This window comes from Toxotes jaculatrix, chromosome 18 (assembly GCF_017976425.1).
Source record: "Toxotes jaculatrix isolate fToxJac2 chromosome 18, fToxJac2.pri, whole genome shotgun sequence".
NCBI classification, from domain to species: Eukaryota; Metazoa; Chordata; class Actinopteri; family Toxotidae; genus Toxotes; species Toxotes jaculatrix.
The window spans coordinates 3,380,354-3,396,539 of NC_054411.1; the positions used below are offsets into that span (position 1 = coordinate 3,380,354).

At 44.7% G+C, this 16,186-nt stretch overlaps 1 protein-coding gene across 1 annotated transcript; it reads right to left on the reverse strand.

Moving 5' to 3' along the window:
* On the reverse strand, positions 1–16,182 carry map3k3 (mitogen-activated protein kinase kinase kinase 3). Its single transcript, XM_041062227.1, has 17 exons — positions 14,798–16,182; positions 11,570–11,640; positions 10,901–11,022; positions 9,690–9,730; positions 9,116–9,215; positions 8,707–8,820; positions 8,374–8,494; positions 7,608–7,741; positions 7,123–7,196; positions 6,928–6,995; positions 6,358–6,453; positions 6,057–6,218; positions 5,553–5,701; positions 4,263–4,394; positions 3,514–3,643; positions 3,175–3,352; positions 1–2,263 (listed from the first exon to the last, which is right to left on the reverse strand). Exons 2-17 carry the CDS (start codon positions 11,571–11,573, stop codon positions 2,035–2,037), a joined length of 1,854 nt encoding a protein of 617 aa, XP_040918161.1. The 5' UTR covers positions 11,574–11,640; positions 14,798–16,182; the 3' UTR covers positions 1–2,034.
* Positions 16,183–16,186: the final 4 nt, after the last annotated feature.

Here is a 16,186-nt window from a genome sequence, read left to right on the forward strand (position 1 = left end):
TAAAGCAAAGGATGCTTGGAAATGTTTTTTTTTTTTTTTTTTAAGCTGGAACAAGAAGCAGGCCGCCAGAGTTCGTTTTCCATCCATTTTTCATTTATAAACCCCAATTCAGTAATGTCTGCAAAACCAGCTGCTTTCAACGATTTACTTTTTTTTTTAACAACACTCTGTCCTGAAAGTATCATTAGATTTGACACAGTCTAGATATAAAAAATATATTTATACATATATATTTGCTTATAAAATCTAATTGGAACGGACATGGGGATATAAATAAAAGTGAAACAATTTTCACATTTGAAGTTAAAAAAAAAAATCTAATTTGGTAAAGAGAACAAAAAAAAAAACAAAAAACATTCATTTTACATAAAAGTGCATCTGATTTAAAATTGATCCTTAAGCTAAGGCTTCTCAGTCAGGGCAGTTTGGGCCAGACACACATGGACAATGTGATCTCTGGCGAAGGCAACGGGAATCACAAATATAAGGCCTTTAGTTTGTATTTTTTTCTGACCATAAAAAGCACTGTCTGCTTCACTCTCACAAATAACTAATACCAAGTCCATTCCACAGTCCTTTATCTGTCCCTTTTGGCACTTTGTGGACTAACAACACCTGTGATACCAAAGAGCTGCAAGAGGAGGATGGAAGGTAGAAGGACAAGTCACACCGAGGCATCAGGTAGAACGAGACCGGGAAGAGTCGCTTCAAAAAGCAAAATCTTCAAGGAAAAAAAATCCAAGCTCAGCTCCTCTTCACACTGTTACATGTCATCCTCAAGCTTTATATGATTATTAGATTCAAATTCCTAGATTGTACTGAAATGCACTGACTCTTAATTTTACCAGGCCGCCCCTGATTCAACCAGATACTGGACATGTGGAGTGTATGTGGCTCCTATGTTGGATTTCTGATTGTTAAGCTATGCTGAACGATGTCCTCTGTCTTCTGAGGGGCTGAAACCAAAACGTGTCTTAGCTTATTTACTACTCATGTTTTCAACAGCTGAAAATTATTTTGCTATTAAACTCCAGTGTAGCTACTCTACACATAGCTCCATGTGACGTCACTTCCTCTGCGTTTTACTGAAACTACACAAATTTGTAGCCAGAAACGCAAAGTGCATCACAAATAGCTTAACTGGCTTTCAACAGAGCTGTAACTGCAGAGCCCCAATTAAACTCCCAGCTGCAGACATCACGTAGTCGTGTGTTTGTACTACTTTTTAGTCCTCTTGGACCAACGGCCATTATTGGGCACACAGATGTCGGCGCAGAGCCTTGCATACACATGATGATGACATTTACATCCCTCGGACCTTAGTGGACCCTCGCGTACTTGTGGATGCAGAAAGTATAACACTAGCTTAAAGGCAGACTTTTCTTTGTTCCAAAGTGAGAACAAAAACAGGAAGAAGTTGCAAGATGCCAAAGCTGAGGAAAAAAAAAAAAAAGAGAACCTCTCCATTTAACACCATTGTGCACCAGTGGTGTCCAACTTCCAAGCTGAGCACTAGGCCTCCTGTAGCTTTAAAATGGTGCTCAGCTAAACATTTGAAAGTCAAACACGTGGGGCTTCCTGGCATTTCTCTGCCCAACAAGTGAATGTAAACACAGGAGTGGATACTTTCTGAAGACACAAATGGTGCATGAGCTATGACTCGGTGATGCTGCATTTGGAGAGTGTGTATGTCAGTGTGTTTGTCTCTGACAAAGATCAACACCCCACCAGATACTTCATCTGTGTTTTGATTCCCCCTGGTGGTGACTTTTGTTTTAACATGTACTTGCATTGGTTTTCAAGGCATTTCACTGACCGCAGCTGGCAAACCGTCGCCTCTTTGGATTTGTGTGAGTGGACACTGACTCTTCTTTGAAGCATTTGCTTGGCGGCAGACGCTCAGTGGGTTTGACGCTAACACCCAGGCCAGTTCCACGTCTGGTCCGCCGTCATGCTTGGGTTTCAAGGAAGCTACAGATTCTGCTGAGACTACTGTGCTACTACTGTGGTTAAAGTTCAGAAACCAGGCAGGTTTCAGCACAGAATCTGGGAGAAGGGATGCCTGAGCAGCTCCTCAGCACTGGGCCTGTGTTTGGCCTCCACAAAGATGCAGCGGATAAAGTCCCGTGCCTGGTCAGAGGTGTGCATGGGTAGCAGCGGGTTGGTGGGCTGGGTGGCGATCTTGAATATGGCTGCCATGGCCTCATATTCAGCCCACGGAGGCTTTTCTGTCAGCATCTCCACCACTGTACAACCAAGGCTCCTGTAAAAGACAGAAGTGATTAATTTCTCCTCAGTTTAATCTGCAGTCGAGTCACATTAACAAGCTGAGACAAATACCACATATTATGTCTCAGCCACTCAACACTAAAGCCTTAAAGGAATGTTTTGAGTGGAAACCTTCACGCTTGTCTGCAGAGGCCCTCCTCCACCTGTCTGGGAGGTACAAGCCCTCCTGGGAGAAATACTCCCCCTCCAGCCCGGGCTGAGAACCTGGAACATACCAACCTCTGTTACGACCTGTCTGACTGGCCTTCAGCCAGTCACAGCGCTCGCCTGGTTGGTCACCACCCATTCAGGCTGCATAAGGGAATGTTGTCTGCCCTGTGTGTGGGAGGCTGGTAGGAGCTGGGAAACATACAGCAGGCTCCACACTTTTTTTAAAAAAGTGTTTTGAAGCTGATATTTTCCCTCCTTTCACATTCACATGTCTCATCCTGTCAGTCCCTGGTAACTGTTCACAATGATCTTGTTGAATGACCTTTGCCCTTATTTCCAACTGAACTACTTTTGCGAAGAGATAAGCAGCTGGTAAAAACACACTTGCACGCAGATGTTTGCCATTCCCATCAAACTGTTGCTTGTACGTAAAAGTGTAAAAAGCCATGATGTCTGTGTTCGTGCAGATGTTTGTCAGCCATGCGAGTCTCAGTTTCACACCAGCAGCATTAGCAGGTTGTGACACCAGATTATCAGAGTGTCTACAGCAGTAAAATCTGCTCCACAGTATATTTTACTTCTTATGATCAAATCTATTTGAAAGAGAAAGCTACAATTTCAATATAGAAACCTTCTCAGCTAATAGTGATGTAGGTCGAGCAGGTCATCTGTCCAGCTGTGTGATGACCTGGGATCAAACTCTAAATTCAGCTGCTGTGTATTTCCTGGCCTTACCAGACATCGGCCTTCCTGCCGTAGCCCTCTCCACTGATCACCTCCGGGCTCATCCAGTAGGGGGTGCCGGTCACTGAGCGGATGCCGGTGCCAGACATGCAGATGGTCTGAAGCCTCTTGCTGGCACCGAAATCTCCGAGCTTCACGTTGCCTGCTGAATCCCGCAGGATGTTGGCACCTGAGAGCCAGAGTCGACGTGGAACATGTAAATATTTTATCTCACTTATCCTCTTCCACACATGGTAAGACCCATACATCTATAAATTAATACACTGTCCAAACATTTATCTAATGTTTAAACAGTATAAGGCTCAGGGCTCTGTAGGTAAACAGGACTACCTTTGATGTCCCTGTGTACGATCATGTTGCTGTGCAGATAGGACATGCCCTCCAGGATCTGTCTCGTGTACTTCCGGGTCACATTTTCTGTCAGGGCTCCATAGGCCTTCAGCTGGTCTTTGACTGAACCCTGGTATAAAGAAAGCACATGAACTGTGAATACATGCAGGTGTAAAGTCCAGCAACCTATTCTATCGCCAAAGTTTTGAGCCAAGGACGCAGGGAGCAAAGGAGCCAACCTAAAACCTGGAACCTGAAAGATGTCTGAGCAGTGTAATAGGAGTCCTGGAAACTGAACTCAAAAACTACTCAGTATAAATCTGTATGATACCTAAACTGATATTTGTATGAAGAGAAAAATGCCAGAAAGGACCTGCTCTATAATTAGTTACTCATGGATCCCAGGAAAACTAGCTGACTACTGGTTGACTGCACAACAAAGTGCAGACTCTTTTTTTTCTGGTTCTTTTTCTGTGTATAACTGCCATGCCTTATGCTTCTAGTTTTTAGACAAGTACGGAAGTTGGCCACACATTGTAACTATGGCCCAGGAACCCAACTGAAACAAGGTTCCTGTGAAATCCCTCAGTTCCTAAAATTGTTCCAAGAAAAGTTCCTGTTGCTTTTTTTAAGACTTAGGGAAAAGTGACGGGACACAAAGACTGAGGTTAGAGAACCGATTTCTAGTTTTTGACTTTGGGAAACGACCTTTCCTCTGAACCTGTCACAGGAAAGTCGCTGGAACTCACCCCTGGCATGTACTCCATGAAAATAGTGAGAGTCTTCTCATTGTGGTCCCTCAGACAGCCGTAGTACTGAACGATGCGCTCGTGATGCAGATTTTTCAGCAACTGGATTTCACACTCCAAAGCACTGACCTCCTGCACAGAAACACGGAGACGTCGGGAAATCACACACTGAAGATTCAAAAAACAGGAACGTGATTGAACGTAAAAGCTGTCTGGGCCTGAACAGTGCATCTTTGTTCATTTACTGTTTTCGTGTACAAACAAAATGCCTTTTTTTGGATATGCCTAATCCCTTCAGGCTCTCAGATAACAGGTTATTGTTACTACTGAAGACAAACAAATGCAACCAAACAGTAATTTATGACTGCATGTGGAGTCTGCCAAAAGTGAAACCTAAAGCAGAGTAAATAGAAGGCAACAGTACAGTTCCCCAAAAGAAGTTCCTGTGTTTACTTCAGAGAATGAGGCCACAACAGAGAGAGGCAGAGAGAGAGGGAGGAGGGGGGGGGGGGGTCCCAAAGTCCCAAAACAGAAGCTGGTTTAATAGAAAGAACCACTGATTCGTATCTGGTACAAGCTGGGGGTGGGAGCTGGGGGTGGGAGAGGAGGGGCTGTGTAAAAAGGGTGATGGAAGGCCAAGGCAACGCTGACCTGTCACCCTCCACCACCACCACAACACTTGGCTCCTCTCAGATACAGGAAGTGACAGTGCATGTTTTCTCAGTGGCAGACAGGAAAAGACATTAAAATGGGGAAGGGGGGGGGTGGAGGGAGGAAAGATAAGTTCTTCGATACATTCTGCTTCTTCAAGTATTGAATCCCCCCCCCCCCCCCCCCCGCACATTATTTTGTTTCCATGTCAGGGGTTAAAATAAAGTTTGTGGCTCAGCTCCAGACCTAAAAATGGAAGCAAATAGAAGCAAAATGTTTAAGATGGTTAACTCAACTGCCTGCATTCCAGCATAATGGCGAGATTAGCGTGTACAACATCTGAGGTAATTCTTGGCAGCACTGATGTGTGATCTGTTATTACTCAACATACTCAGGTTTAATATTTCACTGTAATGTTTGGAGACGTGAGCTTTACTTTCAGAAGAGTGAGGGAATGATGGAAAGCTATTTCCTGTGGTAGCAAAACAATCAACATGTAAAGTCAGCAACGTAAATAAACAACAACAATAAAGCAGTAACAGGAAGCAGAATCCAAAAGCAAGAGTGGAAATATTCTGAACAGTATCAGGAAGAAAAAGGAGGAAATCACCGTGTAATGGTAACTACAGAGTATCTCACCTTGCTGGTCTCAGGACTGTCGGGATCGAACTGGACTTGCTTGGCAGCCAGTTCTCTCCCAGTATCCACATCGTAGCACAGGTAAACCTGTCCAAACGCTCCCTGGCCCAAAAGCTTCCCCCGCCGCCATGTCACTGGAGCACTGGGTGCTGAAAAAACAACAACAACAACAACAACAAAACAAACCCGTCAAAACACTCTTTCCTCACAAGCTAACAGTTTCTCCCAGCTTTCAGCCTTTGTGCTAAGCCAGGCTAAACAGACCGTTCTCTGTTTTGGATGCAGTAAGCTGAAATGGATCTCTATCCTCTCATCTGACTGTGGGTAAGAAAGCAAGTAATTGTGTTTTCCAAAATGTCAAAGTGTTCCTTTAATTTGAACTGACATTTTTAATGAGGCACCGAAACTCATATGGTTCAAGTTTTAACAGGAATTCATTTCTACTTTTCTTATTTTACTGCCCTGGGTTCCAGTAGTTCACAGGGCAGCAGGATCAACACTCACACTTATGGGCAACAGAATGATCCTGGGGACGGAACCTGCCCTGGGCGTCGACCAGCTGCCAGCTGCCCAGACTCTCCTCGCTGCCATTGAGTGACCGGCGTGAAGGCACAAGAGTGAACAGGTTCCCCTGGGGGCGACGGATCCGTGGAAATGTTCGACGACCTGAGGGAGGTCAAGAAAGGGGCTGACTGAGGTTAATATCACACGACGAACAGGAGAGATTAAGGGAGGGAATACCACAGAGAGAGAGAGAGAGAGAATTAGAGACCAGGTACATAGTGGATTAACGGAGATATCTCACCTTCACTGTGGTCCTTATGATGCAGGGAGACATGGTACCTACGGGGATAGGTGCCTCCCTTTCCCGCTACCCTGTCATACACATGATTCTCCCTGTCTGAAAGCAAATAACCAAAAGTCAAAGATCAGCAGGATTGCTCTGTGATTCAATCACACTGAAGGTCAGTTGCACACTGAGTCACACACCATTCATGTGAGCTGCTTTATTACTTTCCTTTACAGCTCATACTCAACTTGAAAACACATAAGCTTTCAGCTGGTTAACACTGTATAAATTCAGAGGTCGCTAACAAACAAACACTATGAAGAGTAAATTTCTCAGTCATGTTGTACCCTCGGCTTTTTAAAGGCACTGTTGACATTACAGTGCTCGGTTTGCTGTAAACATGAACCTTCACAACTTTCAGCCACAGTCTTCCGCAGTGGTGCCCTGGTGGTTTTCAAGAAATCACAATGTGGCTATCACAATGTTTTATCCCCACAAGATGTGAATGTGCCACATTAACACAATGTTCCTGCATCGTTGCTGAAAGCTTTAAAGGATGGTGCTGTTGGAAAGACCTTTTCTTACCTGCGCACTCCTGACGGTTATCAGGGTAACTTTTGGCTCTGTGCATGCGAGACTTCCTCAGCGAGGGGCTGTGAGAGAAGAAGAGGAAGATCGTAGTGTGAGAGACGTTGAGCAGTAAAACATGTAACAAGCAGAGAGCTCCTGTGCACAGGCAGCTTTAAGTGTTCATGTTAGCAGGCATGGTTTGTTCCTCACCTATCTGAGCTGCTGTCCAGAGACTGACAGCTTCCAGAGACAGAGTTCTCTGCACTGCTCCAGGGATCCAGCACCTGCACGGGGCACAACTCAACATGAAGGATGTGTATACATATTTCCTTTGTGTACACGTTTCATAAAGAAAAATCCATCATAAAAATTCATATCTGGGGAAATTGGAAGCACAAACCCAATATTTCCTTTATTCTAAAACAGCTTTGCTGGCAATGTATGTATAAATGCATCATTCTGGAGAGTCAATGAATTCTGTTTGACCTTTTACTCACAAATTAATTGTGCCTCTTCATAACCCTTATCGTTCCTACTCAAAATGTTTCCAGAATCCCAGTAAATCAGTCATAGCTGTTGAAGCTGAGTTGTTTGTTTAAACAAATCTTAATAGTCTGAGATCGTAAACACGCCGCCTGAATTCTTTTTTTTAAGCTGGATTTTTTTCCCCCCGTAATTCTGAAGTTATGACTCACACACTGATCGCTGGTCTCAGGGATGAACTCCCCCTCACTGTTTATGCTGGTGTATGAACCTTGGCGGGCGATCCTCTGCTGGCGCTCAGGCACGTAGCCAGGAGGAGGTGAGCTACGCCCCGTGTTCTGAGAACCTGGGATTAGACAGCAGTTATGAGCATAAAGGAAAAGATTAGATATATGAAAAATATGAATTTAAAACAACATATGAAAAGTGTATGAAAAATGTCAGCAACGATGTGCTTTGAGCACAGTGACATTGTAGGAAAACTGCTTTGAAGAAACTACTGGGCCTTGTTTCTCTACACTGAGAGCTGGTTTTAGTATCTGTGGCCTGCTCCAGTCATAAAGTCCAGATCTCAAGCACTTCGACCCCCACCGCTCCAGGGAGGAAAAAAAAAAGAGATCCTAAACCAGGCCACTGGTCCACCACACTAATAGAACTCCATAATCTGATTGGCTGCTGTCCAGCAGGCATCGTCTAGTGATGGTGAACAGGAAAAGGAAGAGGACCCATTGCTAGAAGGGGAAGCCAAAGAAAGAACAGCCAGAGAGAGCGAGAGCGACGGCGACAGGATGGGAAATTGAGGTAGTAAAAAAAGAAGCGGCAAAGGCACGAACACACGACGGCTACCCATAAATGAATATCTAAAAAATGTTGAGGCCTTTGAGAGAACGAACATGTTCACGTTTCCTCTTTTGAATCAGTGTGTGAGCAATGTTGTAAGATCAGAGAGGACTCTGAATGATGGCTGAAGGTATGTACCGGTTGATAGGTGGCGCCCTCTGGGCTCAGCGGACTGGTACACTGTGCTAACGTCTCCAGTAGACTGGGAGGACTTGATCCTCACCTGCTTGCACGGCACATGGTGGGAGGGGGAGGAGGCCTACAGTTAGAGACAGGATGGGAAGGACAAGAGGTTTAAACACGACCACGACACATGATGAAACCACGGCTTTACGTCAGCAAGCGCGGGCTAGTGTAACGCAAATGGAAGGGGAACCTTGATTTTTCACAACATGGCTCTGTAATGAAGAAAGGGCAGTGGTGCAACGGCGCACTGTAAACGGACGCCCAGTGTGTGGATGTGTGTCTCACATTGCTGTGCTCCTGAGTGAGCAGCAGGATCCTGATGCTCTTCATGTTGGAGCTTCGGTCCAGCAGGTCGATTGCTTTGTCCAGGTCATCCTGACCTCGCAGAGGGATGGACAACTGCCAGGATACAAAACAAACACATTCATGAAAAATCAACAACAAAACAAAATCAACAATATATATGAACAAACAAAAATTCACAGGCACAGAAGGGCCGATCAATAAATCAAATAAGGAAGCACACGTATAGTATAAGCAGATTAAGCAGATGTTTACAACAATAAAGACAAATATGTTTATTAGATATCTCATAGGATAGAAAATGCACTGATAAATTGAGAAGATAATAAGCACAAATAAAAGTAAGTGGCGAGAGACGGGCGGTAAAACTGCACCGCAGCCTCCACTTTACCTCATTGTTCATGTAATGCAGGTCTAAGTGCTGCCCAAAGACAGTCTTAACTTTCTGCTGGATTTCCTCGAACTGCACAGGCCGTCCAAACATCAGGATCCTACACATAACAAGGAAAAAAAAGATTTATCCAGAAATCACAGAGACGGACAGATTATGAGAGATTTGTACCATCTGCTGAGGAAACTGCTTTTGAGTTACATGCACATGTAAAAGGAAAATACACATAAGCTGCTGTTTTTACTGAGCGCAGATTCCTCTAAGTGCACCTTGCATATTTGTGGTTTGTACTGGCAGCCGCACACTAACCACAGTCCTTTCCTCTATATTGTCCAGCTCACATACCGGTCTGAATTAAGTGCTGGAGCGAGTGAGTGACTCTGAGATGTGCACTTTCTCATGAACTACAACATGTGACAAGAACAGCATGTGAGTGAGTGTGTTTGTGCCTGTGTGTGGGGGTGTTTACGCTACTCTCTCTCACGTATGTATGTAGAATACATACACACACACACACACACACACACACACACACACACAACATTCCTGTAAACAGAGCATTAAACAAACTCACCTTCTCTCTCCCGAGAACTCAAATTTCATCCTGACATCGTCCTGGGGGAAAACAGAAACAGGAAGGTCAAGGAGCGGGCACAGGAGGTCATCAGAGGTCAACACATAAGAAAGACTGCTGAAATTTTAATTACTGTACCGTACCATGCACCAGTGATTTAGGTTCACTACAAACATAACTGTCAGATATGTGATTTCGCCAAAAGGATGCAACTCAAATAGTTTGACTTCTGGGAACTGCAGTACTTTTTTACACAGACTTGCATATGTGATGTCTTCACCTGTATGTATTACACAAAGATTGTTTGCTGGGAAGACATGTCACTTTGTACTTATCTCATTGCTTCATCATTTATGAAAACTCACTTCCACTCGCCACAAGCGCAAACTAAGTTATAGAGCTGGGAAATATTCTCTACAGCTGCAGCTCAACGATACGGGTAAAATGCAAAGGTGGGTGGGCTACCAGCCTCTTTTCCACACAAGCAGAATATATTTTTAGACAAGTAGTTGAAAATAACTGGATTTAATTAATTTCAGATGAATAAGTACCATAGTTGTGGGTGGCTACTTCTACAATCCATCTGTCATTATGCGAAATTAGCTAACTCTGTGAGCCAGGGGGAATACTACAAGCAATCAGACTATACCTTTGTGGTTATACACAATTACATGGTGTTTTATTATAGCAGTTATCCATAATAAAAATTCTATGGTCGACACACCCATGGTCATGAGGATTTAAAAAAATTGTGTCATTCATTTTGAAGGCTGCTGAATTTCAGAGGTCTCGCCCGGTGTGTTTAGTTTTTCCACACAGTGATGCAACTGTGTGCAAATGGACGGTTGAAGCTTTATTCAGTGGACAGAAGACTTTCCACTGTTTATCACATTTCACCTTCCACTTAACTATTCAGGACTCACAGCAGTTTTATTTAGATTTTATTTTGACAGTCAGCAGACACTCCTGTATTGCTGAGGGACACTCCAACAGAACACACAGCTGTTCATGGACAGACATCTGTGAGGTTGATGCTGAGAGCTGGGGATTTCAGGGTCTGGATACTTTACCTCTTCAGAACTACAGAACCGAAACTACTTCAGTTGTATTTAACTTGAAGAAAACTTTCATACGACTTGATTTCCGTGCAGGACCAAGATCTCTGAGGTAGAGTCAGGTTCAAATCCTGGTTTCTTGAACCGATACTGTACCTGTCTGTTCGTCTGAGCCGGTGTCTTGGGTTTGCTATTGTCATATGACAACACAGGCTGGCGCCGCGTCATCTGGAGGGCAACCAGGTCCTTCATTATAGAGTGGAGAGCCTGCCTCTCATCTGGAGAGGATAATGGGTTGGGGAAAAATACACAATTAGAGTGCAGATTGGAAAATGGATGGTCTGAGTGTGTATGTGTGACATAAAGAGGGAGAGATACGAGCCCTTGGCACTTAGCTCTGCACTAAAAGGTGTGTGGAGACAATTAGTCAGTCATCTTTAACTACAGCCATATTGAGACTATCCTGTAACATGGTATTTGAGCCAGGGAAGGACTGCACTGTTTTTGATATGCCTATTCCCATGTTTGATTTCATGGCAAGCTCTGCCTTGGCTGGACTAACTCACGAAGAGAAAATATTCTCCTTGTGTAGCTTGGACAGACATCATACAGCCCCCAGGCCAGCGGAGGGAACCAGACCCCCATCTCCACAACGCTGAAAACCAATCCTTCACCCGGACAGTGTCTGGAGCAGCAGCTCACACAGGCTTTGGCCTCAGGGATGGTGTTTGGTGTGTGTGTGCGTCTGTGTGTCTGTTTTTATCTCATGCTGTGAGGAAACCACGCACTAAATGTCTCCCTAACATCAGAAATCAGAAGACTCACTCATTGTGGCGACGATTGCGTGTGTGGCCTACAAGCCCGTCTTCAGAAACGTGTCTCTGCTGTGCCACAGCCTGTAGTGATAAAAACAGAAAACAATCAATAATCAGCTTGTAAGAACTGCTGTGATAAAGTTGGCAACAACCAAGGTTACCAGCCAGTCACACAAAACCTCAGCACCTTATCCTATAAAAAATTTATATAAAAAAATATAAATTACATGATAAAATGTTTTAATGTGACGCTAAACAGGGAGTCTAATTTTCATTTACAGCACAAGCCTTTTTTTTCCATATCTAATTCACTGCAGGTGTGTAAAAAATGTAGCCTAAGCTCACAGAACACAGACCTAAAGATTTTCCCGACTGAAGGCCTGAGTGGATGAGAGAGTGTGCAGTACATGAGAGAGTGTGTGCTGTGTGATTTGCCCACGAGAAAAAAAAAAAAAAAGACAATTGGAAACGGCTGAAACTCGAGCTACACTGGCAGCGATCGCTCTGGCACGGTTCATATGGGAAGAATGTTTTTACGGGGAGTTTTCTGCCATTTTAAATATCTACCAGCTTTAAACTTCTCTGATTGCACGAGCTGCAGAAACCTAACTCGGCTGTGTTATAACTCCATTGTTGATGTTAACAGGGCAACACAGTATTATCTGCACTGTTCAAGGCGTCAACAGCATTATAAACTGAGGCATTTCCTTGAATGGAGAGAGTTTCCCCCAAATTTATACCAATAAACCAAGGAATTTAAACTAATTTAACAAAGCTGAGCACAACAGGCCTTGTGTCCTTGTGAGTCAACACAAAAACTTAGTTTTCACAAATACAGTAGATGATAGATGTAAAGCAGAGCTTAGAAAAACAGACATGACTGAGTTTCCTTTACAAAAGGTAACAGAACAAAAAGACAATCCCTTACTCATCAAATCAGAGACTTGATTAAAATAAAGTGTTTTCTTCCCTGTTACAAGTTTCTGCTGATACCGAACTTGAGCCGATACCGGAGCTCTCTTTTTCAAACAGTTAATATCTGTGTACAGCACGGCATGAAACTCTGAAAGAAAAACCTTTTTTAACGCACAGTAACTTGAAGACAGGGATTGCTGTGACGCTAAAACCCGATTTGGCAGCCTGTGTGACTGACATGGACAAAGAAACCGCACACAGCGTGGATCTGACACATATGTCCGATACCTGATCTGCTAAATAAGACAGGTATTGTTCTGGTTAAATCAGTTGGCTGATCCTCTGCTATAACTATCATTGTCAGGGCACAGCACAGGTTTTAATCATGCCAGGATCACAACGACACGTTTAGTTTGACCATAAGCGATGGAAACAATTTCATATGTCTAAGTAACAGGGCAAATTATGTCATTTACAAACAAGATCGGCCTCTCGCACAAATCACTGGTCAATAATTTCCCATGAATGCTCTAAAAGGTTTTAGAGAAGAGGAAGATGTTAACACAGCAAGTGCTTCACCTTCCTAAGAAAAACAATATATAGCAGCAAGTCAGTCCATCTACAGTAACTCTGTGGTTAGGTGTTTGGTAAGCCGGTGACTAGTTTAGTTTACAATATGGCTATGGCAAGGAAATCAGGACAGAGAAATACCAGACATTGCTACGAAACATGTCTGAGGATGGAGCCTACGGAAGAGGCAGCAGTTGTCTGAGGTCTGAGGGTTGATTTGACACAGTCAGAAGAACCGAGCAGAGAACGGGAAAGCGGGAAAGTTACTTCTGTGCACGAAATGGGCACCATCAGCACCTGAGGCAACTCACTGACTCTGTGGATTTCTGGGTAATAATCACCCACAGGAATGTCAGGCACGTCCGTCTGTGGTCGGCAGAGCGTTGCCACGTCGCTTTCAAGCTTCCGCCACTCTCATGTTGCCCGGGAAAGCGGAGTCGGTGCCAAAGACTTTTGTCCTTCAACCCTGCAAACTTCATGCTTATGGTATTTCGTCCTCTACTAAATAGCATGAAGTTTACGAGGTGTGCAATTCCTCCACTAATTACGTGGATGCACAGTCACTTCAGGTAACACGGAACCATTCTGACCTGGTGCTGGATCCAGTACCAGATCCAGCTCCCTTCCTGGTGAGAAAAGCTCAAATTGTGTACCTCAAGGAGTCCTTGTAGTCAACAACACAACAACTAACCTCTGTGTCCAATCCCCTAGCTACCCTCCTCTCTCTCTCTCTCTCTCTCTCTCTCTCTCTCTCTCTCTCTCTTGCTTCTCCTGATTTTAATTACCTCCCAAGCGGAATGTGGGGAATTCAATGGAGAAGGAGGCTGCGCTCCACCAGCCCAGTCAGCTGTGCCCGCTTTATTTTCCTTGTATCACATTTCCAGGACTAGCAGGATTTACATGGATTTTCCTCCCCCCTCTCTTCTCTGTCTGCTTTGAGAGGTGTTTAGTCTGAGGCTGTTTTTCCCAGCCACAGTCCTCTCTCTGTCTCTGGCCAGTGATGCATCTGGACTCAGGGCTTCAGAGCAAAATCCCCCTGGCCTGACGACTCTCCTGTTTCAGGTGCACATGTGCTTTGGATTCAGCCTAACCCACCACATTTAAATATTACTGCAATCTCAACAAGTTGCGTTCTAGTACTTGCCTTGGCTAAAGTTTAATGCTACGTACTGCTCAAACACATACAGATACACTTACACAAATAAAATAAAAAGCTTATGTTCATTCTCGACAGGCACACACAGTGCGAGTTTTGGAAACGGTTTGTGATGCTGCTGAACTGCACTGAATCATAAGGACATGTTCTTCTATAGTCCTGACCCCCCCCATTAATATCACTGATAACTAAATAACGCCTCTTCGCAACACATCAGCACCACAAACTACATCCGCGAAAATTATCATGTAGTTGAATCAACACCTCCCTAAAACGCTTTCAGTGAAAACTGATCAGTATACGCTTCATGCAATCAAGATTTATTACAGGACGAGGATAGGTGTGCCTAATAAACTGGACGTACAGCTTTATGCTGGGAAATTCATTTCTGAACTACCTGAGAAGCATTTTGTATACTTTGTTTTGTACACTAAGGCTGCATTGGACTCATGACCCCAGTATTTAAAAACATAAACATCCTGGCTCCAGCTGCTTTCAAGCAGAAAGTTTGTTTTTCCCACATGACCTGAACGCAGCATGAAAGTCACTCATCATATACCTGTCATCCGTGTCACGTGCACAGCTCACGACCCTCACCTGTCGGCTTGACGAAATGGGTCGGGTCCCGCGTGGAGCCGACTCCGGTCACCGGTGCCTCGCGGCAGAGATGACGCAGTAGGTCCGCCAGTCGTTCACGTCCATCGGTGTCCTCAATCAAACCGACACACCGGTGAGTGTGTCTGTGCGCGAGGGCGCCATGGCGGGGCTGACCCCCACCCCCACGCCCCCAGGTAACGGGAGTGGGGGGGGCGGCTCGTCTTCTTTAACGGAAAGTTGGAGCAGACACACAAAGCGACGCTTCCCAGGTGGTGGAAAGCAAACACGGTCACATCAGACGGCTGTGAGCCTCACACGGGAAACGTTCCGGTGGAAAAGCCTACCTCAGACCGCTCCAGCTGCGGCACAAAGACAAACCTCTGTCCCGCTGCAGCCTCGGGTCGTTGGAAAACTCCAATTTCCAAAACATTTTCAGAAGTCACATCAGAGAGTCACAGGCTTGCAGGGGGGGGGGGGACTCCGGTCGTGTCCCGTCACCGTGTCAAACATGAACCGAAGACTACCAAACCAGGTGTAACAGTAACCGTGTGGCCTGTATGAAATCCATCTGTGAGTAACAGATTCTGACGGCCTCTGTTCCCGCTAAGTTTGCAGACTCTCCTTCTCCGTGTTACCAGGTTCGAGTCCAATATATTCTAGGCTGGAAATACCTTAACTTCGATGGCTGCGCTGGATAAAACCGTCTCGCATTGCAACCTGAATTCGGATCTAAACACAAAGGCCCATCTCTGACCTGTAACTGAAGTACAGAGAAATCATACTGCGGCACAGCGGAGTTTAGACCTGAACTGAAAACCAGCGTAAATGACACTGATAGGAAAAAAAGTACTAAGTGTTTATTGTACAAATTAAACTCGATTTGTTGTGTGAGGCGAAGCCAAGTTGGACAAACTCCGCAGAGCTTCGGACTCTTAAATTGCGGTTCCTGGAGAACTCACATGAGAACCAAGCTGACTTTTGTTTTTTGTTTTTTTTTTTATGTGGAAAAACAAAAAAAAACTCAGTCTTTTCCCAACGATCCCGTCACGAAGTTGTCGCACGACGTCCGTAGTTAACGAGGGTCCACAACTTTCGACAAACCAAAACAAAGCGAGAAATAATCTTCAGCCGAATACGTCAAACTTCCTGACAGAAAAATATCGCCACCGGAACCCGATTCGGTGCCTCCGACAAGTCGCGAAAACTCTGCTCCGAGCTTGCATCCATGTTTTCCAAACGCCTGAGCGTCCGTCGTCCGCACGTATGCGAGAACATGGATTTTATTCCCGGGGGGAATTTCTGATCTCTAAACTGTCTAAATTAGCGCCGTGCAGCCGCGGGGACGCGCTGTTACTCGGTCGAAGTCTTTCCACGGGAGCGCGCTCAATA